This window comes from Bombina bombina, chromosome 5 (assembly GCF_027579735.1).
Source record: "Bombina bombina isolate aBomBom1 chromosome 5, aBomBom1.pri, whole genome shotgun sequence".
NCBI lineage: Eukaryota > Metazoa > Chordata > Amphibia > Anura > Bombinatoridae > Bombina > Bombina bombina.
Window position 1 is genome coordinate 451,496,860 of NC_069503.1, and position 24,947 is coordinate 451,521,806.

The following is a 24,947-nucleotide window of genomic DNA, read 5'->3' on the forward strand; positions in this document are numbered from 1 at the left end:
CTGCTTACCCTTGTTCCAGCCTTGCATCGGTTTCCAGGCTGGTTTGGTTTGTGAAGCATTACCCTCTTGTTTAGAGGATGCAGAGTTAGAGGCCGGTCCGTTCCTGAAATTGCGAAAGGAACGAAAATTAGACTTATTCTTGGCTTTGAAAGGCCTATCTTGTGGGAGGGCGTGGCCCTTTCCCCCAGTGATGTCTGAAATAATCTCTTTCAATTCTGGCCCAAAGAGAGTTTTACCCTTGAAGGGGATATTAAGCAATTTTGTCTTGGAAGATACATCCGCTGACCAAGACTTTAGCCAAAGCGCTCTGCGCGCCACAATTGCAAACCCTGAATTTTTCGCCGCTAATCTAGCTAAATGCAAAGCGGAATCTAAAATAAAAGAATTAGCCCACTTGAGTGCGTGAACTCTGTCCATAACCTCCTCATACGGAGTCTCTCTACTGAGCGACTTTTCTAGTTCCTCGAACCAGAACCACGCTGCTGTAGTGACAGGAACAATGCACGATATGGGTTGCAGGAGGTAACCTTGCTGTACGAAAATCTTTTTAAGCAAACCCTCCAATTTTTTATCCATAGGATCTTTGAAAGCACAATTATCCTCGATAGGGATAGTAGTGCGCTTGTTTAGAGTAGAAACTGCCCCCTCGACCTTAGGGACTGTCTGCCATAAGTCCTTTCTGGGGTCGACCATAGGAAATAATTTCTTAAATATAGGAGGGGGGACAAAAGGTATGCCGGGCTTCTCCCACTCCTTATTCACTATGTCCGCCACCCGCTTGGGTATAGGGAAAGCGTCGGGGTGCACCGGAACCTCTAGGAACTTGTCCATCTTGCATAATTTTTCTGGAATGACCAGGTTGTCACAATCATCCAGAGTAGATAACACCTCCTTAAGCAGTGCGCGGAGATGCTCTAATTTAAATTTAAATGTCACAACATCAGGTTCAGCCTGTTGAGAAATTCTACCTGAATCTGAAATTTCCCCATCTGACAAAACCTCCCTCATGGCCCCTTCAGATTGGTGTGAGGGTATGACAGAGCAATTATCATCAGCGCCCTCCTGCTCTTCAGTGTTTAAAACAGAGCAATCGCGCTCTCTCTGATATGCAGGCATTTTGGATAAAATATTTGCTATGGAGTTATCCATTACAGCCGTCAATTGTTGCATAGTAATAAGCATTGGCGCGCTAGAAGTACTAGGGGCCTCCTGCGTGGGCGAAACTGGTATAGACACAGAAGGAGATGATGTAGAACTATGTCTACTCCCTTCATCTGATGAATCATCTTGGGCAACTTTACTATCTGTGGCAGTACTGTCCTTACTTTGTTTGGACGCTATGGCACAATTATCACACAATTTTGAAGGGGGAGACACATTGACTTTCATACATATAGAACATAGCTTATCTGAAGGTACAGACATGTTAAACAGGCTTAAACTTGTCAATAAAGTACAAAAACCGTTTTAAAACAAAAACGTTACTGTCTCTTTAAATTTTAAACAGTGCACACTTTATTACTGAATATGTGAAAAAGTATGAAGGAATTGTTCAAAATTTACCAAATTTTCACCACAGTATCTTAAAGCATTCAAGGTATTGTACACCAGAGCTTTAACCCTTAAAATAAAGAAACCGGAGCCGGTTACAGTTTTAACCCCTCTACAGTCCCAGCTACAGCCTTTGCTGCGACTTTACCAAACCCAGGGGGGAATACGATACCAAATGAAGCCTTCTAGGGACTTTTCCAACTACTTTCAGATCCTCACACATGCATCTGCATGTCTTGCTCTCAAAAGTAACTGCGCAGTAATGGCGCGAAAATGAGGCTCAGCCTACAACTGGGAAGGCCCTTCCTGACTGGAAAGGTGTCTAACACAGTGCCTGACGTTAAAAAATGTTCCCCAAGCTTATAAGTGTGAATTACAAGCATAAACATGTATAAAATGCCCAAATAAAGCAATCGATTTTGCCCATAAAAGTGTCTACCAGTTTTTTAGCCCATATTAAGCCCTTTATTCTGTTTGAGACTAAGAAAATGGCTTACCGGTCCCCATGAGGGGAAATGGCAGCCTTCCAGCATTACACAGTCTTGTTAGAAATATGGCTAGTCATACCTTAAGCAGAAAAGTCTGCTAACTGTTTCCCCCAACTGAAGTTACTTCATCTCAACAGTCCTATGTGGAAACAGCAAACGATTTTAGTTACTGTCTGCTAAAATCATCTTCCTCTCACAAACAGAAATCTTCATCTTTTTCTGTTTCAGAGTAAATAGTACATACCAGCACTATTTTAAAATAACAAACTCTTGATAGTAGAATAAAAAACTACAACTAAACACCACATACTCTTAACCATCTCCGTGGAGATGTTGCCTGTGCAACGGCAAAGAGAATGACTGGGGTGGGCGGAGCCTAGGAGGGACTATATGGACAGCTTTGCTGGGACTCTTTGCCATTTCCTGTTGGGGAAGAGATATTCCCACAAGTAAGGATGACGCCGTGGACCGGACACACCAATGTTGGAGAAACAGGTATGCTAGACCGAAGTCCCAAGGCACCGCCAGAGCATCTATCAGGGCGGCCTTAGGATCTCTTGATCTTGAATCGTACCTTGGAAGCTTGGCGTTCTGACAAGACACCATCAGATCCAAATCCAGAATCCCCCACCCGAAGGTTATCTTTGAGAGATAGGCATGAAGTGAGAAGTTTGTATTTTCTGACATCTGCCTGAAAAATTTTCATAGATAGGGAATCTATGATAGTCCCTAAGAAACACACCCTTGTAGCTGGAACAAGGGAACTTTTCTCCAGATTCACTTTCCATCCGTGGGAACGTAATAAAAAGACAACAAGATCTCTGTATGAGAGTTTGCTAAATGAAAAGATGACACCTGAACGAAGATGTTGTCCAGGTAAGGTGCCACCGCAATTCCCTGAGACCTGACGACTGCCAAGAGAGCCCCCAGAACTTTTGTGAAAATTCTGGGAGCTGTGGCAAGGCCAAACGAATGAGCAACAAATTGAAAGTGCTTGTCCAGAAAAGCGAATCTCAGGAACTAGTGATCATCCCTGTGAATGGGAACATGAAGTTACGTGTCCTTCAGGTCTATGGTCGTCATGAACTGACCTTCTTGGAACCAAGGAAGAATGGAACGAATTGTTTGCATTTTGAAGGACAATACCCTGAGAAATGTGTTGAGACATTTTAAATCTAAAATGGGTTGAAAAGTTCCCTCTTTTTTGGGAACCACAGATTTAAATAGAATCCTAGACCCTGTACCCTTACCGGAACAATCACTCCCAGGGAGGAAAGGTCCTGAACGCAGCTTAAGGTGGCCTTTTTTACCTGGTCTGCAGATAATCTTTAGAGGAGGAATCTGCCCCTGGGAGGACAAGTCTTGAAGTCTATTTTGTAACCCTGAGATACAATGTCCACAGCCCAAGGGTCTGGGATATCGCATATCCAAGCTTGACGAAAAAAGGAAAGTCTACCCCCACTTGATCCAATATCGGACCGGGGGCAGACCCTTCATGCTGATTTAGCCCCAGATGAAGGCTTCTTTGACTGCTTTCCCTTATTCCAAGGCTGATTTAATCTCCAAGTGGACTTGGACTGCTCTGGCTTGGAGGAGGAAGAGGAAGACTTGACCTTTGAAGTTACAAAAGGAACGAAAATGAGAATTTTAGCGCTCCTTAGGTCCATTTGACATGTCTTGCGGTAGAAAAACAAATTATGCTTACCAGAGAATTTAATTTCCTTCTGTAAAAGGAGAGTCCATGTCATCATTCCTTACTGTTGGGAAATCAAGAACCTGGCTACCAGGAGGAGGCAAAAACACCCCAGCCAAAGACTTAAATACCTCTCCAACTTCCCCTATCCCCCAGTCATTCTGCCGAGGAAACAAGGAACAGTAGGAGAAATATCAGGGTATAAAAGTTGCCATAAGAAAATTATAATTTAGGGGGCCTCCCATCGGAGAATATGGGCGGGGGCCGTGGACTCTCCTTGAACAGAAGGAAATTAAATTATCTGGTAAGCATAATTTAGGTTTCCCTTCTTAACACAAGGAAAGCCCACGGTATAATTCCTTACCGTTGGGAAACTTATACCCAAGCTCTAGAGAACACTGAATGATAACGGGAGGGACAAAAGAGAGGCGGACTCAAATATGAAGGCACCAAAGCCTGCAAAACCTCTCTTCGGAAGGCCGCTTCAGCTGAAGCAAAAACATCAAACTTGTAAAATTTAGAAAAAAAAAAAAAGTGTGTAAGTAGGACCAAGTGGCCGCCTTACAAATCTGTTCCATAGAGGCTTCGTTCTTAAAGGCCCAAGAGGAAGCCACTGCTCTAGTAGAGTGAGCCATAATTCTAGGGAGGTCTATGCCCCGTTGTCTCATAAGCTAAGCGGATAAGACTCATCAGCCAAAAAGATAAGGAAGTCAAAGAGACCCTCTGGCACTAACGCTTCCCAGAATATGCCACAAATAAGGAAGAAGCTTGTCTAAAATCCTTAGTTGCTTGAAGATTAAACTTCAAGGCACGAACCACGTCCAAGTTATGAAGTAAACGTTCCTTCAAAGAGGAAGGATTAGGACAAAATGAAGGGACCACAATCTCTTGATTGATGTTGCGGTCTGACACGACTTTAGGGAGAAACCTTAACTTAGTATGTAAGACATCCTTATCCAAATGGAACACCAGATAAAGGAGGCTTACACTGCAAGGCGGCAATCTCAGATACTCTGCGCGCCGAAGCAATAACCAATAAAAAGAACTTTCCAGGACAATAACTTAATATCGATATCATGCATAGGCTCAAACGGAGCCCGTTGCAAAACCTTAAGAACCAGATTCAGGCTCCAAGGGGTAGCTGAAGATCTGAACATAGGTCTGATCCTAATCAGAGCCTTAACAAAAGGCTGAAACAGGCTCAGAGAGCATCTTGTGCAGTAAAACAGACAAGGCCGAAATCTGTCCCCCTCAGGGAACTGGCCGAAAGACCCTTTTCCGGACCATCCTGGAGAAACATCAGAATCCTGGCAACCTTAACTTTATGCCAAGGAAATCCAAGCTCTTCACACCAGTTTAAGTAGATTCTCCACACCTTATGATAGATGTGACGAGTTACCCGCTTACGAGCTTGTATGAGAGTATCAATAACTCTCTCAGAAAACCCTCTCTTGGCTAGGACTAGGCGTCATATCTCCATCCAGTCAGCCTCAGAGAATCTAGATTTTAGTGAACAAAAGGATCTTGTTTCAGCGGATCCCTGCGACAAGGTAACCTCCATGGAGGAGAAGATGACATAGGTGCCACGTGTCTGAATAAGCGAAGTTTGACAACGCTGATTGCTTGTGGAGCTGTTAAATTGAGTCAGGATGGTTTAGCAGAAAGACTCTTCCTGCATCTTCGGACTCTAACTTTCATTGAAGCCCTCACTGAGAGACTGACAGGATAACTTAAAACTCCCGTCCCATGTCGAAAAGTACTACCCTCCATAAGAGACGAAAACAAACTTCTGACACTTCTCTGCCAACCTCCTGGGACGAAAGGCAAAGAACCACTGGGGGATGAGAGAAGTGGGAGGAGTATTTAAGCCTTTAGCTGGGTGTCTTTGCCTGCTCCTGGTGGTCAGGTTCTTATTTCCCAAAAGTAATGAATGCAGCTGTGGACTCTTTCCATTTATGAAGAAAACTGACACCGCTCTGCTCAGCGTACAAACGGAAGAGCGGCCCGTCATGTGAACGGCAGCACAAGAACTGCGCAACAACTAAAAGCATGAGACCAAAATTTCCAGCAGAAAAAGCAGTGACGATCATACAAACAGCCCAAAACTGCCCTTAGCATTACAATAAAAAATATAATAACCCTTCAGCCAGAAGAAACATCCCACAAATAAGGGAAGAATTAACCCCCTAGTCTCTCAACACATACTTAAGAGCCTGTAAACTGCCCCAATAATTCCTTGGCCAAAGGATTAAATAAGTCCCAAATTTATAAATGCAGAGATAAACTCCTGAAAGTTCAAGTCTCCAATACATAGAAGACAAAAGCACTTACCTGCATATCCAGCCGTTGGGCAGGAAGATGGCTTACAAAGTGTGAAAGGACACATACTCCTATCAGAAACCTGTAGAAAAAGAAAGAAAGAACAGAGTAGCCAACTCTGGCTTTCTATTACAGGGGTAGCAACAATGTTAGAATACAAGGCAAGGACAACCTCACCGCCTTCTAACTGTCACCACTACTCTTACTCAAGAGATTGCTGTGGACACAGCTAAATCCTTGCTTGCAGGGAAAAGTACCCATAAAAGGAATACATATTTCTTAAGACACCAATCTTCACGTCCTCTATTAACAGAGGCAAAAAGAATGACTGGGGGTTATGGGTAAGGGAAGTGAAACCTAACAGCTCTGCTGGGGTGCTCTTTGTCTCCTCCTGCTGGTTAGGAGAGAATATCCCACTAGTAATTCGAATGAAGTCTACAGGGTTGACAGTAAAAGGGACACTAAACACATTTCACGAATCCTCTCAAAACATGGGTACTTCTATTATGGAACCTAGGTTACATTGCAAGCATTTTAAGAAGTGGATGTAGTGAAAGATAGATTTCAACATGGCAGCACCCATGACAAGAGGGAGGCAGGGAATTTTCTCAATACTATGCTTATAAAATGTGTTTAGTATTTAATATCCAACATGTTTTTTTTTTCCTTATTTAATTTTTTTTTCAAAAGGTTACATTTAAGTTGATTAAAATGTCACCTCTCTGTATCCTTAGTTGAAGAACAGGTAGGTAGGCCAAGGAGCCCAAGGATGATGGGGAAACTAGACGTGTACTACTTGCCCAATGTGCTTAGAGTAATATGGCTGCACCTCACTGACGAGGCCCAAAGAAGACCAAAATGATTGTCTGGGGTTGCCATGTTCCGATGTTCAGAGAAAGATTGCCTGGTATTTCGGGCTGGATTATGTTAAGAAGGATCAGACTGATATACCTCAGGAAAGTTCTTCTCTATGTAAAGCACAATTGGACTAAAAGAGGCTGATCCCAGGTGGTAATTTGCCATAGAACAAGCTAGTGAGCTGTTTGTTCCTGAGAGTGCTTCTCTTTTTGTAGGCCCAGGAAGCCTTATATGGCAGCAATACTGCAACAATGCTTTTAACAATGTTATACACTGTTCACATAATGCTGCCCTCTAGTGTTCAAATTTGTATAACATTGTTAAACTGCTGACATATACATTATTTTAGTCATGAAAGAAAATGTTTTGAGTTTCATGTCTGTTTAGAATTAGATCCCTAAAGTGCATGCAGACAAATTTTATAAGCACTTGGTATCCACCAAAAGTCAACAATAGGATTTTTAAATTTCTCTTTAAATATCTTTACTCAAGTTTTAAATTGCATGTCTCTTTAAGCAGGACTGTTTTCATACAGCATAATATCAGAAACACCCATTTTCACCCATCACATCTAAGAGGTAGTGAGTGAAGGCAGAGGAGGAAAAAAGGAAGCTGGACATATAGGAGCATCTACAAGCTCAAACTGTATAATTATTTAAACTATAAGAGTTTTGTATGAATTCATAATTTGACTATGTTATGTTAAACACTAAACAAATCCTAGTAAAGCAAATTCAGAACCTTGACAAACAAAAAAAGGTAAAAAACAATGTACCCAGAGGACTCTGCTTCTGGCACTGGGCTTTCGTGAGTATACCATTCTGGCAGACCATGAGACACTTCAGAAGCTTTCCTTGGTACAGGCGTGCTTTGTTTCAACAAATCTGATAAAACAAAAACAATATAAAAATAAACCATAAAATCATATTACATTCATAAAAACACAGTCTACTGATTGCATGTGGGATAGGATACTGCAACATGAGTGCAAATGTAATTTATAGTACAAATTAAATCATCTGTAGGTGTGTTTGTTAAAGGGACAATATATACTGTAAAAATGTTTTTTTTTTACCTTAATGTATTTTCAATTACTTGTTATACCAGCTACAGAGTATAAAATATTATATATATGAGAAATTGCTTTTTGGGGTTTATTTGTGTATATGAATTAGCTGGTTTTGTGTTTTTAAACTACAACCTATCAAAATGGATTGAGCTTGCAGATAATATCAGATCTCATTTTGTTATCACTGTGTACACACACTTGATTCCTTATTTTTATATCTTTCTGAAACACAAAGCCTATTACTTTGAGAAAAAAGGGAAAAACATAATTTATGCTTACCTGATAAATTCCTTTCTTCTGTAGTGTGATCAGTCCACGGGTCATCATTACTTATGGGATATTACTCCTCCCCAACAGGAAGTGCAAGAGGATTCACCCAGCAGAGCTGCATATAGCTCCTCCCCTCTACGTCACTCCCAGTCATTCGACCAAGGACCAACGAGAAAGGAAAAGCCAAGGGTGAAGTGGTGACTGGAGTATAAATTAAAAAATATTTACCTGCCTTAAAAACAGGGCGGGCCGTGGACTGATCACACTACAGAAGAAAGGAATTTATCAGGTAAGCATAAATTATGTTTTCTTCTGTTAAGTGTGATCAGTCCACGGGTCATCATTACTTCTGGGATACCAATACCAAAGCAAAAGTACACGGATGACGGGAGGGATAGGCAGGCTCTTTATACAGAAGGAACCACTGCCTGAAGAACCTTTCTCCCAAAAATAGCCTCCGATGAAGCAAAAGTGTCAAATTTGTAAAATTTGGAAAAAGTATGAAGCGAAGACCAAGTTGCAGCCTTGCAAATCTGTTCAACAGAGGCCTCATTCTTGAAGGCCCAAGTGGAAGCCACAGCTCTAGTAGAATGAGCTGTAATTCTTTCAGGAGGCTGCTGTCCAGCAGTCTCATAAGCTAAACGAATTATGCTACGAAGCCAAAAAGAAAGAGAGGTAGCGGAAGCTTTTTGACCTCTCCTCTGCCCAGAGTAAATGACAAACAGAGAAGACGTTTGTCGAAATTCCTTAGTTGCCTGTAAGTAAAATTTTAGAGCACGGACTACATCCAGGTTGTGCAGAAGACGTTCCTTCTTTGAAGAAGGATTTGGGCATAAAGAAGGAACAACAATCTCTTGATTGATATTCCTGTTAGTAACTACCTTAGGTAAGAACCCAGGTTTAGTACGCAGGACTACCTTATCCGAATGAAAAATCAAATAAGGAGAATCACAATGTAAGGCTGATAATTCAGAGACTCTTCGAGCCGAGGAAATAGCCATTAAAAATAGAACTTTCCAAGATAACAACTTTATATCAATGGAATGAAGGGGTTCAAACGGAACGCCCTGTAAAACATTAAGAACAAGGTTTAAACTCCATGGTGGAGCAACAGTTTTAAACACAGGCTTAATCCTGGTCAAAGCCTGACAAAAAGCCTGGACGTCAGGAACTTCTGACAGACGTTTGTGTAACAGAATGGACAGAGCTGAGATCTGTCCCTTTAATGAACTAGCAGATAAACCCTTTTCTAAACCTTCTTGTAGAAAAGACAATATCCTAGGAATCCTAACCTTACTCCAAGAGTAACCTTTGGATTCACACCAATATAGGTATTTACGCCATATCTTATGGTAAATCTTTCTGGTAACAGGTTTCCTAGCCTGTATTAAGGTATCAATAACTGACTCAGAAAACCCACGTCTTGATAAAATCAAGCGTTCAATTTCCAAGCAGTCAGCTTCAGAGAAGTTAGATTTTGATGTTTGAAGGGACCCTGTATCAGAAGGTCCTGTTTCAGAGGTAGAGACCAAGGTGGACAGGATGACATGTCCACCAGGTCTGCATACCAAGTCCTGCGTGGCCACGCAGGTGCTATTAGAATCACAGATGCTCTCTCTTGTTTGATTCTGGCAATCAATCGAGGAAGCAACGGGAAGGGTGGAAACACGTAAGCCATCCTGAAGTCCCAAGGTGCTGTCAGAGCATCTATCAGGACTGCTCCTGGATCCCTGGATCTGGACCCGTAACGAGGAAGCTTGGCGTTCTGTCGAGACGCCATGAGATCTATCTCTGGTTTGCCCCAACGTCGAAGTATTTGGGCAAAGACCTCCGGATGAAGTTCCCACTCCCCTGGATGAAAAGTCTGACGACTTAAGAAATCCGCCTCCCAGTTCTCCACTCCCGGGATGTGGATTGCTGACAGGTGGCAAGAGTGAGACTCTGCCCAGCGAATTATCTTTGATACTTCCATCATAGCTAGGGAGCTTCTTGTCCCTCCCTGATGGTTGATGTAAGCTACAGTCGTGATGTTGTCCGACTGAAACCTGATGAACCCCCGAGTTGTCAACTGGGGCCAAGCCAGGAGGGCATTGAGAACTGCTCTCAATTCCAGAATGTTTATTGGCAGGAGACTCTCCTCCTGACTCCATTGTCCCTGAGCCTTCAGAGAATTCCAGACGGCACCCCAACCTAGAAGGCTGGCGTCTGTTGTTACAATTGTCCAGTCTGGTCTGCTGAATGGCATCCCCCTGGACAGATGTGGCCGAGAAAGCCACCATAGAAGAGAATTTCTGGTCTCTTGATCCAGATTCAGAGAAGGGGATAAGTCTGAGTAATCCCCATTCCACTGACTTAGCATGCACAGTTGCAGTGGTCTGAGGTGTAAGCGTGCAAAGGGTACTATGTCCATTGCCGCTACCATTAAGCCGATTACCTCCATGCATTGAGCCACTGACGGGTGTTGAATGGAATGAAGGGTGCGGCAAGCACTTTGAAGTCTTTTTAGCCTGTCCTCTGTCAGGTAAATCTTCATTTCTACAGAATCTATAAGAGTCCCCAGGAAGGGAACTCTTGTGAGTGGAACGAGTGAACTTTTCTTTTCGTTCACCTTCCATCCATGTGACCTTAGAAATGCCAGCACTAACTCTGTATGAGACTTGGCAGTTTGAAAGCTTGAAGCTTGTATCAGAATGTCGTCTAGGTATGGAGCTACCGAGATTCCCCGCGGTCTTAGTACCGCCAGAAGAGCACCCAGAACCTTTGTGAAGATTCTTGGAGCTGTAGCCAATCCGAATGGAAGAGCCACAAACTGGTAATGCCTGTCTAGGAAGGCAAACCTTAGGTACCGATAATGATCTTTGTGAATCGGTATGTGAAGGTAAGCATCTTTTAAATCTACAGTGGTCATGTACTGACCCTCTTGGATCATAGGTAAAATTGTCCGAATAGTCTCCATCCTGAACGATGGAACTCTTAGGAATTTGTTTAGGATCTTTAAGTCCAGGATTGGTCTGAAAGTTCCCTCTTTTGTGGGAACCACAAACAGATTTGAGTAAAACCCCTGTCCCTGTTCCGATCGTGGAACTGGATGGATTACTCCCATTAACAAGAGCTCTTGTACGCAGCGTAGAAACGCCTCTTTCTTTGTCTGGATTGTTGACAATCTTGACAGATGAAATCTCTCTCTCTCGGAGGAGAGTATTTGAAGTCCAGAAGGTATCCCTGAGATATTATCTCTAGCGCCCAGGGATCCTGAACATCTCTTGCCCAAGCCTGGGCGAAGAGAGAAAGTCTGCCCCCCACTAGATCCGATCCCGGATCGGGGGCCCTCAATTCATGCTGTTTTAGGGGCAGCAGCAGGTTTCCTAGTCTGCTTGCCCTTGTTCCAGGACTGGTTAGGTTTCCAGCCTTGTCTGTATCGAGCAACAGCTCCTTCCTGTTTTGGTGCAGAGGAAGTTGATGCTGCTCCTGCTTTGAAATTACGAAAGGAACGAAAATTAGACTGTCTAGTCTTGGCTTTGGCTTTGTCCTGAGGCAGGGCATGGCCTTTACCTCCTGTAATGTCAGCGATAATCTCTTTCAACCCGGGCCCGAATAAGGTCTGCCCTTTGAAAGGTATATTAAGCAATTTAGACTTAAAAGTAACATCAGCTGACCAGGATTTTAGCCACAGCGCCCTGCGTGCCTGAATGGCGAATCCTGAATTCTTCGCCGTAAGTTTAGTAAGATGTACTACGGCCTCCGAAATGAATGAATTAGCTAGTTTAAGGACTCTAAGCCTTTCGTTGGGTGCAAGAGAATGACTGGGAGTGACGCAGAGGGGAGGAGCTATATGCAGCTCTGCTGGGTGAATCCTCTTGCACTTCCTGTTGGGGAGGAGTAATATCCCAGAAGTAATGATGACCCGTGGACTGATCACACTTAACAGAAGAAATTAATGTTATTTCTTAACAATTTTGCACCCGACTGGGAGTGTAATTTCTTCTGCTTGCTTTGTTTACATAGGCTTGTCAATAGCCTAGATTTCAGTATAGAAACTGTCAATATAGGTTGGGATACCGCAGGCTAAATCGGCTATTAAAAATGCTGAAATAAGAGTAAAAGGAGCTACTTGTAAACACTTTATACACTCCATCAAGTAAAATGGATAATTGGTAACAATTTAAAGGGGAGAAATGTTTTGGGTAAACTATCCCTTCTGTAAGTGAAAAATGGTCACTTAATCAATGAGAACAAGAATAAACCGATTATGTTTCAGTAAATCAAAGGCACATGCTACTTGATATTTTACGGTGCTAAACCACATTATATGAATACGCTAGCTTGTAATACAGGCTGAATACAAACACTGGTGTGTGCTGCACAATGTCATTTAGGAAAATAAAGCTAGTTACCTGGGCGACCACCCTGCTTTGCCAGTTTGACATAATCCGAGTCCGTGTCCATGATGCAGTGACGACGACCTTCATTTACATGCTCATCAGATTCTGACATATCCCCCAGGCCTGGAATTTGTGAGGTGGGAGGAATAGCAACTTCACTTTCTTCCTTATCCATTTTTTTTAATGGAGCATTGTAATACCAGTCTGGAATTACAAGCATAATAAAAAATTTTAAAAATATAGAGGCATAGATATAATTAATGTAGAAAGAAATAAGAGGAGCACAGGCAAGGGTGAATTGCAAATAAAAATACATTTATTACAAGTCGCGTTCATGCGCAAATGAGTGAAGAAAAACAAGTTTGCAAGTCAAGAAACAAGCAAACAAACACAAACACAGTGTGAGGAGGGAAAGTACAAACACCCCTGGGTTAGAAACTGCACAGAAATCAATCTTACAGGCTGTGGATAGTCAGGTAGACGCGTTTCAGCAAATAGCCTTACTCATTACCTGGTTAAAACATTTGTGAGGTGCTCAATAAAAACTGGCAGCCAATCCTCCCATAGGTTTACAGGGACACACCCCCTTCAAAAGCAACCAATGGGGAGAGTTGACCTGTTCAGCAGCACCAGTTCACTATTCAGATTATCAAGGAAAGCACTATAACATATAATCAATGCACACTAATAATATATACATGCACCTTAGTATTTATACAACAAGCAAAATAAATGACAGATGTAATCTGTAGGAATGGTTGAGATTGTGATATTAATCCTGTCCGCAAAATTTTGTGCAGCCCAGAAAAAGTCGTCAGTTTCCCACGTTCACTGAAACATAATATAATATAACATTCCATCAGTTATTGTGCTACTTGTGGTTTAGCCCTTAAACAGACAAATCCTAGTTACAATGGGGATGCAGACAGCATAAAAATTGATACATTAACAGTAATGCTTAATAAGGTGGATACAGAACGCTGAGTGCATAACAACCCGAAACGTCACTGTAGCAGCCCAGAAAAGTTGTCAGTTTCACACGCTCACTGAGACTTCATATAGTAAAACACACCATCAGTTATATGCTACGTGTGGTTTAAACCTTAAACTATCACTACATAGTTACAGGGGGATGCAAACAGCATATAAATTGATACATTTACTGTAATGTTTAATATGATGGATATAGAACGCTGAGAGCATTATAACACACATGTGAAGATGTATGTGCTAGTTACAGCAGCAATCATTGAGGGGAGACTAAAAGACCCATATGAACAATGGACACTGTACTATAGGGGCTATTAACAGAAATAGTATATAGTAAAATACATGTCAGAATACAGTTACAGGGCCAAGCCAATACTGCCCCTTAACTAAGCTGTCATACTGAGCTCAATATATGTTTGTTGTTGCCAGAGCATGTGGCCCACCTATGTGGCCAATCAATCACACCTGGTATGGTGGACAATGCTACAATGTAATGTATCATATTAAGGGAGACCTCAGAAATCCACTCAGCTTCCAGAATAAGCTAATACTAGGAGGAGATACCCAAGACCGGGACAAAGGGAGGTTAGAAGTATGAATAAAGACCCCAACTAGATGAGGTCACCAAAATTGGTATGGGCTCACTAAAAATTAATGAGGTCAAACTCAGAATTGAGCCCTTCTGGAGCCCTCGTCCTCAATTTGAAGATCCAGAAGGCCTCCCTTTCCCCTAGTCTACGGGTCCTGTCCAGTCCTCCCCTGAGAGGAGGAATTTTTTCTATGATAGTCCAGGTGAGGGATGTAATGTTCTTAGAGTGGGTATCTGAAAAGTGTTGTACTAGTGGTGTGGTCAGCACACCTGCCCTTATATCGGCAAGATGTTCCTTGATGCGAGTTCTGGCCTCCCTAGTGATGAGGCCCACATATTGGAGGGAACAGTCTCTACAATTGATGACGTATACAACATATGTAGATCTACAATTAAGGCAGGAATCTATCCTGAATACCTGACCTGTCATCAGTGAGCTGAATTGATCTCCTGTGGCTACCCTTTCGCATGCCACACACGTACGGTGGTGGCAGCGGAAGGTGCCCTTACAGCTCAGCCATGAGGAAGCTGGAGGTCCTGTCTTTCTAAGCTTTGTCGGTGCTACTATGTTGCCTATAGTTCTGTTCTTTTTGTATGAGTATCTTAAGCCCTTTTCTACCACTTCCTGAAGTTTATCGTCAGCAGACAGCATGCTAAAATTCCTTTCTATTATCTGACAGATATCTCTATATTGTCTTGAATACTCTGTCAAAAAGATGACTTTGTCATCTTTCACGCCCAGGGTATTAGATTTACCTCCCTTCCTTTTGGAAGGTTCAAGACGTTTTTTCCCTGGGTATGCCTTTTACTATGTTCCTGGCCTTAGATATGACTGAGCTCTTGTAGCCCCTTTCCTTCAATCTCCTCGTTAGATCATCCGCTTGTTTATCATAAACCCCTGCATCACTACAGTTCCTATTCAGGCGGATGAACTGTCCTTTAGCAGATAGATAGATATAATTAACATTCTATGGCTCCCAACAAAAAAGAAAATAAGGTAGCTCATGGGAAACAACAGAACTATGTGCAAAAGGAAGCCCAAGAAAATGCAATTATGTTGTGATAGAAAATAAACCTAAAATGTAACCGATTGTAAATATAGAATATATTTATCTCCTTTTTTCAAACAATAAATTAGAAATATTATTTGCAAGGTACTCCTGGGTAAGGCAAGCAATGCCTTAAATACAAGTAATAAAACAAAAAAACAAAAAGGAAAACCCCCACAAAACCTGGCATATTGTCAGATTTTCTCTTATTCATACATCCCCTCCCATCACTGAGGCCAGTTGGTGATTCATAAAGAAGTTCAGGTCCCACACTATGTCACTCAATTTTCAATCCATTAGCATTCACTTCCATTGTCACTTGTTCCATATCTGTTTGGCTGTAAAAATATCCCCCCTCTCCCTCACCAATAAGTCGTCATGCTAAGTAGTGTTGTTAGCGGCTATATAATGATCTCTGTTGGGATCTCCAGCACTCTGCATCCTTTAACTGTATCTGTCGCAACAGACGGATCAATAGGTAGCCAATGAAGGGAAGGAGGTATATTGTGTGTTATCAGGCAAAGGGTTAATTCTGGTGTGTGATGCTGGTATACTGGGCTTTAATTAAAGGGACACTGAACCCAAATTTTTTCTTTCATGATTCAGATAGAGCATGCAATTTTAAGCAACTTTCTAATTTACGCCTATAATCATTTTTTTTTCCATTCTCTTGGTATCTTTATTTGAAAAGCAAAAATGTAAGTTTAGATGCAGGCCCATTTTTGGTGAACAACATGGGTTGTTCTAGCTGATTGGTGGATACATTCACCCACCAATAAACAAGTGCTGTCCAGTGTCCTAAATCAAAAATTGTCTGGCTCCTTAGCCTAGATGCCTTCTTTTTCAAATAAAGATAACAAGAGAACGAAGAAAAATTGATAGTAGGAGTAAATTAGAAAGTTGCTTAAAATTGCAAGCTCTACCGGAATCACAAAAGAAAAAAAACTGGGTTCAGTGTCCTTTTAATGCAGTGTCCTTTTAAAAAAAAAAAAAAATACTTCTATTATCAGTTATCTCATGGTATTTTTTGTTGAAGAAAATCTTTATGTAGGTATCATGCATAAATCTGGAGAACTATGTGGAAGAAGTTTCCAAAAACGGCTTTTGAGCTAAAAGATTGTAGCAGTATTTCCACACTGTATAACATTGCTAGAAGTATTCTAAAAAACAAACAAAAACACAACCTACCCGCTTTTCAACAAATTATATGGAAAACAAATTATGCTTACCAGATAATTTAATTTCCTTCTGTATAAGGAGAGTCCATAGCTTTATTCCTTACTGTTGGGAAATACTGAACCTGACCACCAGGAGGAGGCAAAGACAACCCAGCCAAAGGCTTAAATACCTCTAACTTCCCCCAGTCATTCTGCCGAAGGAACAAGGAACGGTAGGAGAACTATCAGGGTATAAAAGCTGCCGGAAGAAAATATAATTTAGGGGGCCGCCCATCGGACTCTCCTTGTACAGAAGGAAATTAAATTATCCGGTAAGCATAATTTAGCTTTTCCTTCTTAATATAAGGAAAGTCCACGGCATCATTCCTTCCTGTTGAGAAACTTATACCCAAGTTTTAGAGGACACTGAATGATGACAGGAGGGATAAAAAGAGAGGCGGATCCTAATCTGAGGGCACCACAGCTTGCAAACCTCTCCCGAAGGCTGCTAACACTCCTTAACCAAAAAGACAAGGAAGTCGCAGAACCCTTTTGCTCCTTAAGCTTTCCAGAATAGGCAACTAACAAGGAAGGAGTTTGTCTAAAATCCTTACTAGCCTGAAGATAGAACTTCAAGGCTCGAACCACGTCCAAATTAAGAAGTAAACGTTCCTTCAAAGAGGAAGGATTAGGACACGGGGAACAAGACCTTAGGAAGAAACCCTAACTTAGTACGTAGGACAGCCTTATCAGAACGGAACACCAGATTAGGAGGCTCACATTGCAAAGTGTCAATCTCTGAAACTCTACGCGCAGAAGCAATAGCCAGTAGAAAAAGAACCTTCCAGGACAACAACTTAATGTCAATTTCATGCATAGGCTCAAACGGAGCCCTCTGCAAATCCTTAAGAACCAGATTCAGACGCCAAGGAGGAGCCGAAGATCTGAACACAGGTCTGATCCTAAACAGAGTCTTAACAAAAGACTGAAACATCTGGAAGCTCCGAGAGCCTCTTGTGCAGTAATACAGACAAGGCCGAAACTGTCCCCTCAGGGAACTGGCCGAAAGACCCTTCTCCAGTCTATCCTGGAGAAACAATAGAATCCTGGCAACCTTAACTTTATGCCAGGAAAATCCACGTTCTTCACGTCAGAATAAGTAGGTTCTCCACACAGCTGTGCATGCTGAGGCAGTAGAGCAGTGCTCCCACCCACCAACAACGCTCCGGTAAAGAGAGGGCCACAGAGTGTCTCTCTCTGCATCAGAGGCTTGTAAAGGGGCATCCTGCAATACCCCTTTACAAGCCTCTGATGCAGAGAGAGACACTCTGTGGCCCTCTCTTTACCGGAGTGTTGTTGGTGGGTGGGAACAAGGCAGGGAGGCGGGTGGGCGGCCTGCCAAGGGCCTGTGATGTGGAGGGGGGCGGGATCGGAGGCGGCAGTGTCCGGGGGCACGCACGGACGTGCACGGGGTCGGCGGGCGGGAACTGCTACAATGTAGAAAAATTTAATACAAAATTGGGAGAAAAGGGGGGGGGGGGGATTTTAATTTCAAAAACAATCTAAGGGTTCTGGGAGGAGGGGGGGAAGCTACACTACAGAAAAACATAATTTATGTAAGAACTTACCTGATAAATTAATTTCTTTCATATTAGCAAGAGTCAATGAGCTAGTGACGTATGGGATATACATTCCTACCAGGAGGGGCAAAGTTTCCCAAACCTTAAAATGCCTATAAATACACCCCTCACCACACTCACAATTCAGTTTAACGAATAGCCAAGAAGTGTGGTGATAAAAAAAGGAGTGAAAGCAACAAAAATAAGGAATTGGAATAATTGTGCTTTATACAAAAAAATCATAACCACAACAAAAAAGGGTGGGCCTCATGGACTCTTGCTAATATGAAAGAAATTAATTTATCAGGTAAGTTCTTACATAAATTATGTTTTCTTTCATGTAATTAGCAAGAGTCCATGAGCTAGTGACGTATGGGATAGCAGATACCCAAGATGTGGAACTTCCACGCAAGAGTCATTAGAGAGGGAGGGATAAAATAAAGACAGCCAATTCCGCTGAAAAAATAATCCACAACCCAAATCAAAAAAGTTTTAATCTTAGAAAGAAAAAAACTGAAATTATAAGCAGAAGAATCAAACTGAAACAGCTGCCTGAAGTACTTTTCTACCAAAAACTGCTTCAGAAGAAGAGAAAAAATCAAAATGGTAGAATTTAGTAAAAGTATGCAAAGAAGACCAAGTTGCTGCTTTGCAAATCTGATCAACAGAAGCTTCATTCCTAAAAGCCCAGGAAGTAGAAACTGACCTAGTAGAATGAGCTGTAATCCTTTGAGGCGGGGATTTACCCGACTCTACATAAGCATGATGAATCAAAGACTTTAACCAAGACGCCAAAGAAATGGCAGAAGCCTTCTGACCTTTCCTAGAACCAGAAAAGATAACAAATAGACTAGAAGTCTTTCTGAAATCTTTAGTAGCTTCAACATAATATTTCAAAGCTCTTACTACATCCAAAGAATGTAAAGATCTCTCCAGAGAATTCTTAGGATTAGGACACAAAGAAGGGACAACAATTTCTCTACTAATGTTGTTAGAATTCACAACTTTAGGTAAAAATTGAAATGAAGTCCACAACACCGCCTTATCCTGATGAAAAATCAGAAAAGGAGATTCACAAGAAAGAGCAGATAATTCAGAAACTCTTCTAGCAGAAGAGATGGCCAAAAGGAACAAAACTTTCCAGGAAAGTAATTTAATATCCAGAGAATGCATAGGTTCAAATGGAGGAGCCTGTAAAGCCCTCAGAACCAAATTGAGACTCCAAGGAGGAGAAATTGACTTAATGACAGGCTTGATTCTAACCAAAGCCTGTACAAAACAATGAATATCAGGATGATTAGCAATCTTTCTGTGAAAAAGAACCGAAAGAGCAGAGATTTGACCTTTCAAAAAACTTGCAAACAAAACCCTTATCGAAACCATCTTGAAGAAATTGTAAAATTCTAGGAATTCTAAAGGAATGCCAAGAAGATTTATGTGAAGAACACCAAGAAATGTAAGTCTTCCAGATTCGGTAATAGATCTTCCTAGACACAGATTTACGAGCCTGTAACATAGTATTAATCACTGAATCAGAGAAACCTCTATGACTAAGAATTAAGCGTTCAATCTCCATACCTTCAAATTTAATGATTTGAGATCCTGATGGAAAAATGGGCCTTGAGATAGAAGGTCTGGCCTTAACGGAAGTGTCCAAGGTTGGCAACTTGCCATCCGAACGAGATCCGCATACCAAAACCTGTGCGGCCATGCTGGAGCCACCAGCAGTACAAACGAACGCTCCATTAGGATTTTGGAAATCACTCTTGGCAGAAGAACTAGAGGCGGAAAGATATAAGCAGGTTGATAATTCCAAGGAAGTGACAACGCGTCCACCGCTTCTGCCTGAGGATCCCTGGATCTGGACAGATACCTGGGAAGTTTCTTGTTTAGATGAGATGCCATCAGATCTATTTCTGGAAGCCCCCAGATTTGAACAATCTGAAGAAATACCTCTGGGTGAAGAGACCATTCGCCCGGATGTAACATCTGGCGACTGAGATAATCCGCTTCCCAATTGTCTATACCTGGGATGTGAACCGCAGAAATTAGACAGGAGCTGGATTCCGCCCATACAAGTATCCAAGATACTTCTTTCATAGCCTGAGGACTGTGAGTCCCCCCTTGATGATTGACATATGCCACTGTTGTGACATTGTCTGTCTGAAAACAAATAAACTATTCTCTCTTCAGAAGAGGCCAGAACTGAAGAGCTCTGAAAATCGCACGGAGTTCCAAAATATTGATTGGCAATCTCGCCTCCTGAGATTCCCAAACCCCCTGCGCTGTCAGAGATCCCCATACAGCTCCCCAACCTGAAAGACTCGCATCTGTTGAGATCACAGTCAAGGTTGGACGAACAAAAGAGAACAACAAACATTGGGATTTAAGGATATTAATTGTGATATCTTTGTATAATCTTTGCACCATTGGTTCAGCATACAAAGCTGGAGAGGTCTCATGTGAAAAGGAGCAAAAGGGATTGCGTCCGATGCAGCAGTCATGAGACCTAAAATTTTCATGCATAAAGCTACCGAAGGGAAAGATTGAGACTGAAGGTTTCGACAAGCTGAAACCAATTTTAGACGTCTCTTTTCTGTAAGAGACAAAGTCATGGACACTGAATCTATTTGGAAACCTAAAAAGGTTACCCTTGTCTGAGGAATCAAGGAACTCTTTGGTAAATTGATCCTCCAACCATGTCTTTGAAGAAACAACACAAGTTGATTCGTATGAGATTCTGCAGAATGTAAAGACTGAGCAAGTACCAAGATATCGTCCAAATAAGGAAATACCGCAATACCCTGCTCCCTTTCTCTTTTACAGAGAGAAAGGCACAGAGAACCTTTAAAAAGATCATTGGAGCTGTTGCTAGGCCAAACGGAAGAGCAACAAACTGGTAATGCTTGTCTAGAAAAGAGAATCTCAGGAACTGATAGTGATCCGGATGAATTGGAATATGAAGATATGCTTCCTGTAAGTCTATTGTGGACATATAATGCCCTTGCTGAACAAAAGGCAGAATAGTCCTCATAGTCACCATTTTGAATGTTGGTATCTTTACATAACGATTCAATATTTTTAGATCCAGAACTGGTCTGAAGGAATTCTCCTTCTTTGGTACAATGAACAGATTTGAGTAAAACCCCAGGCCCCGTTCCAGAACTGGAACTGGCATAATTACCCCAGCTGACTCCAGATCTGAAACACATTTCAGAAACGCTTGAGCCTTCACTGGGTTTACTGGAATGCGTGAAAGAAAGAATCTTCTCACAGGCGGTCTTACCCTGAAACCTATTCTGTACCCTTGTGAAACAATGTTCTGAATCCAAAGACTTTGAATCGAATTGATCCAAACATCTTTGAAAAATCGTAACCTGCCCCCTACCAGCTGAGCTGGAATGAGGGCCGCACCTTCATGCGGATTTGGGAGCTGGTTTTGACTTTCTGAAAGGCTTGGATTTATTCCAGACTGGAGAAGGTTTCCAAACGGAAACTGTTCCTTTAGAGGAAGGGTCAGGCTTTTGTTCCTTATTCTGACGAAAGGAACGAAAACGATTAGCAGCCCTATATTTACCTTTAGATTTTTTATCCTGAGGTAAAAAGGCTCCCTTCCCCCCAGTAACCGTTGAAATTATTGAGTCTAACTGAGAACCAAATAATTTATTACCTTGGAAAGAAAGATAAATCAATGTTGACTTAGAAGTCATATCTGCATTCCAAGACTTAAGCCATAAAGCTCTTCTAGCTAAAATAGCTAAAGACATATACATGACATCAATTCTAATTACATAGAAAATGGCATCACAAATGAAGTTATTAGCATGTTGAAGAAGTTTAACAATGCTATAAGCATTATGGTCTGACACTTGTTGCGCTAAAGCCTCCAACCAGAAAGTTGAAGCTGCAGCAACATCAGCCAAAGAAATAGCAGGTCTCAGAAGATTACCTGAACATAAATAAGCCTTCCTTAGAAAGGATTCAAGCTTCCTATCTAAAGGATCTTTAAACGAAGTACTATCTGCCGTAGGAATAGTAGTACGTTTAGCAAGAGTAGAAATAGCCCCATCAACTTTGGGGATTTTATCCCAAAACTCTAATCTATCAGATGGCAAAGGGTACAATTTCTTAAACCTTGGAGAAGGAGTAAATGAAGTACCCAGACTATTCCATTCCCTAGAAATTACTTCTGAAATAGCATCAAGAACTGGAAAAACTTCTGGAATAACTACATGAGGTTTAAAAACTGAATTTAAACGCTTAGTAGTTTAATATCAAGAGGACTAGACTCCTCCATATCTAAAGCAAGAACGAATAAACTCCATCTTAAATAAATATGAAGATTTATCAGTGTCAATATCTGAGGTAGAATCTTCTGAATCAGATAGATCCACATCACAAATAGATAAGTCAGAATGATGGTGGTCAATTAAAAATTCATCTGAAATATGTGAAGATTTAAAAGACCTCTTAGGTTTAGTAGGAGGAGGAATAACAGACAGAGCCTTCCGAATATATTTAGAAACAAATTCTTTAACATTAACAGGAACATCCTGAACATTAGATGTTGAAGGAACAACAACAGGTAATGGAATATTACTAATGGAAATACTATCTGCTTTTGATAGCTTATCATGACAACTATCACAAACAGCCGGAGGAACAGTTACCAAAAGTTTACAACAAATGCACTTAGCTTTGGTAGAACCGACATCAGGCAGCAAATCACGCAATAAATAAAAGCATTTTCTGCACCCGCGAGCCTAACAGCCCGCAATTTTTGAAAAAAAGTCAATTGAAAATTGAAGGTAAGAAAAAACATAATTTATGCTTACCTGATAAATTTATTTCTCTTGTGGTGTATCCAGTCCACGGATCATCCATCACTTGTGGGATATTCTTCCCAACAGGAAGCTGCAAGAGGATCACCCACAGCAGAGCTGTCTATATACCTCCTCCCCTAACTGCCACCTCCAGTCACTCGACCGAAGACAAGCAAGAGAAAGGAGAAACTATAGGGTGCAGTGGTGACTGTAGTTTAAAAATAAAATATACCTGCCTTAAAATGACAGGGCGGGTCGTGGACTGGATACACCACAAGAGAAATAAATTTATCTGGTAAGCATAAATTATGTTTTCTCTTGTAAGGTGTATCCAGTCCACGGATCATCCATTACATGTGGGATACCAATACCAAAGCTAAAGTACACGGATGAAGGGAGGGACAAGGCAGGTACCACTGCCTGTAAAACCTTTCTCCCAAAAATAGCCTCCGAAGAAGCAAAAGTATCAAATTTATAGAACTTTGAAAAAGTATGAAGCGAAGACCAAGTCGCCGCCTTGCAAATCTGTTCAACAGAAGCCTCATTTTTAAAAGCCCATGTGGAAGCCACAGCTCTAGTAGAATGAGCTGTAATCCTTTCAGGAGGCTGCTGGCCAGCAGTCTCATAAGCTAAGCGTATTATTCTTCCTAGCCAAAGCGAAAGAGAAGTTGCCGAAGCCTTTTGGCCTTTCCTCTGTCCAGAGAAGACAACAAACAAAGCAGATGTTTGACGAAAATCTTTAGTAGCTTGTATATAATACTTTAAAGCATGAACCACGTCAAGATTGTGTAACAGACGTTCCTTCTTTAAAGAAGGATTAGGACACAATGACAGAACAACAATCTCCTGATTGATATTCTTATTAGATACCACCTTAGGTAAAAACCCAGGTTTGGTACGCAAATCTACCTTATCTGCATGGAAGATCAGATAAGGGGAATCACATTGTAAGGCAGATAACTTGGAAAGTCTACGAGCCGAGGAAATAGCTACCAAAAACAGAACTTTCCAAGATAAAAGCTTGATATCTATGGAATGAAGAGGTTCAAACGGAACCCCTTGAAGAACTTTAAGAACCAAATTTAAACTCCATGGTGGAGCAACTGGTTTAAACACAGGCTTGATTCTAACTAAAGCCTGACAAAATGCCTGAACGTCTGGAACATCCGCCAGACGCTTGTGCAAAAGAATACATAGCAGAAATCTGTCCCTTTAAGGAACTAGCTGACAATCCTTTTTCCAATCCTTCTTGGAGAAAAGATAATATCCTGGGAATCCTGACTTTACTCCATGAGTAACCCTTGGATTCGCACCAATAAAGATATTTACGCCATATCTTATGATAGATTTTCCTGGTGACAGGCTTTCGTGCCTGAATTAAGGTATCAATGACTGACTCGGAGAAGCAACGCTTTGATAAAATCAAGCGTTCAAGGGGGGCGGAGCCAGCCATCGAAGAGATAGGACGCAAAAGCCTGGAGCTCCTGCCGATATATAGTTTCAGAGAAGCTTACTAATTATACCTAGCTGTTATTGCAGAATTTTATTTGTCATTTATGAATGGCAACTCCCATGGCTATATGCGATTGCAGTTTGGAGCCAGCGCAGCGACTTTTTCTGAATATAAGCCCTTAAGACGGCCCACGTGGAGGCCCACATCGACTACAGTGCTATTCGATACTTCTACTAAGGCACTGAGATTTGTCTCCGCGTTCCTGTGGAGTCTCAGAACGCTACCATGGGGGAAATTACTACAACTCTGCTGACCCTTTGAGAGGGAAATGCTCAAGGTCTTTGACCCTATACATAGAAACACCGAGGGGTTTGCTGCAAAGAGGGAGGAGACGCATCAGCCTCAAGATATAGAAATGGCTGCACACTCTAGATCTCCTGAAGCATACTATGCAAGCGACACAGATTTCCTCTGTAAGTGGGACAATTGTCCATCTCAGGCACAGTCACCAAGTCCTCGGAGGGAGGACAAACAGATCTTAGGGGACATTGGTTGGAAGGATCGCCTTTGGCTGACAGCTAGGAAAGATATGAAAGATCTGTCTGGTCGTCATAAGTTCCGGGGGAGCATAGATGCC

At 41.7% G+C, this 24,947-nt stretch overlaps 1 protein-coding gene across 8 annotated transcripts in view; it reads right to left on the minus strand.

Moving 5' to 3' along the window:
* C5H7orf57 (chromosome 5 C7orf57 homolog) overlaps positions 1–24,947 on the minus strand; it is a 263,708-nt gene that overhangs the window by 130,891 nt on the left and 107,870 nt on the right. For 7 of the 8 annotated variants that reach the window (XM_053714328.1, XM_053714325.1, XM_053714324.1 and 4 more), the window contains 2 exons: positions 12,643–12,834; positions 7,685–7,793 (listed from right to left, as the gene is read on the minus strand). In XM_053714328.1, coding sequence (XP_053570303.1) covers positions 7,685–7,793; positions 12,643–12,805 — 272 coding nt within the window. In that variant the 5' untranslated portion in view covers positions 12,806–12,834. Of the gene's footprint in view, positions 1–7,684; positions 7,794–12,642; positions 12,835–13,334; positions 13,444–24,947 lie in introns of those variants that run through there. The other variant, XM_053714329.1, reaches the window with a different exon arrangement.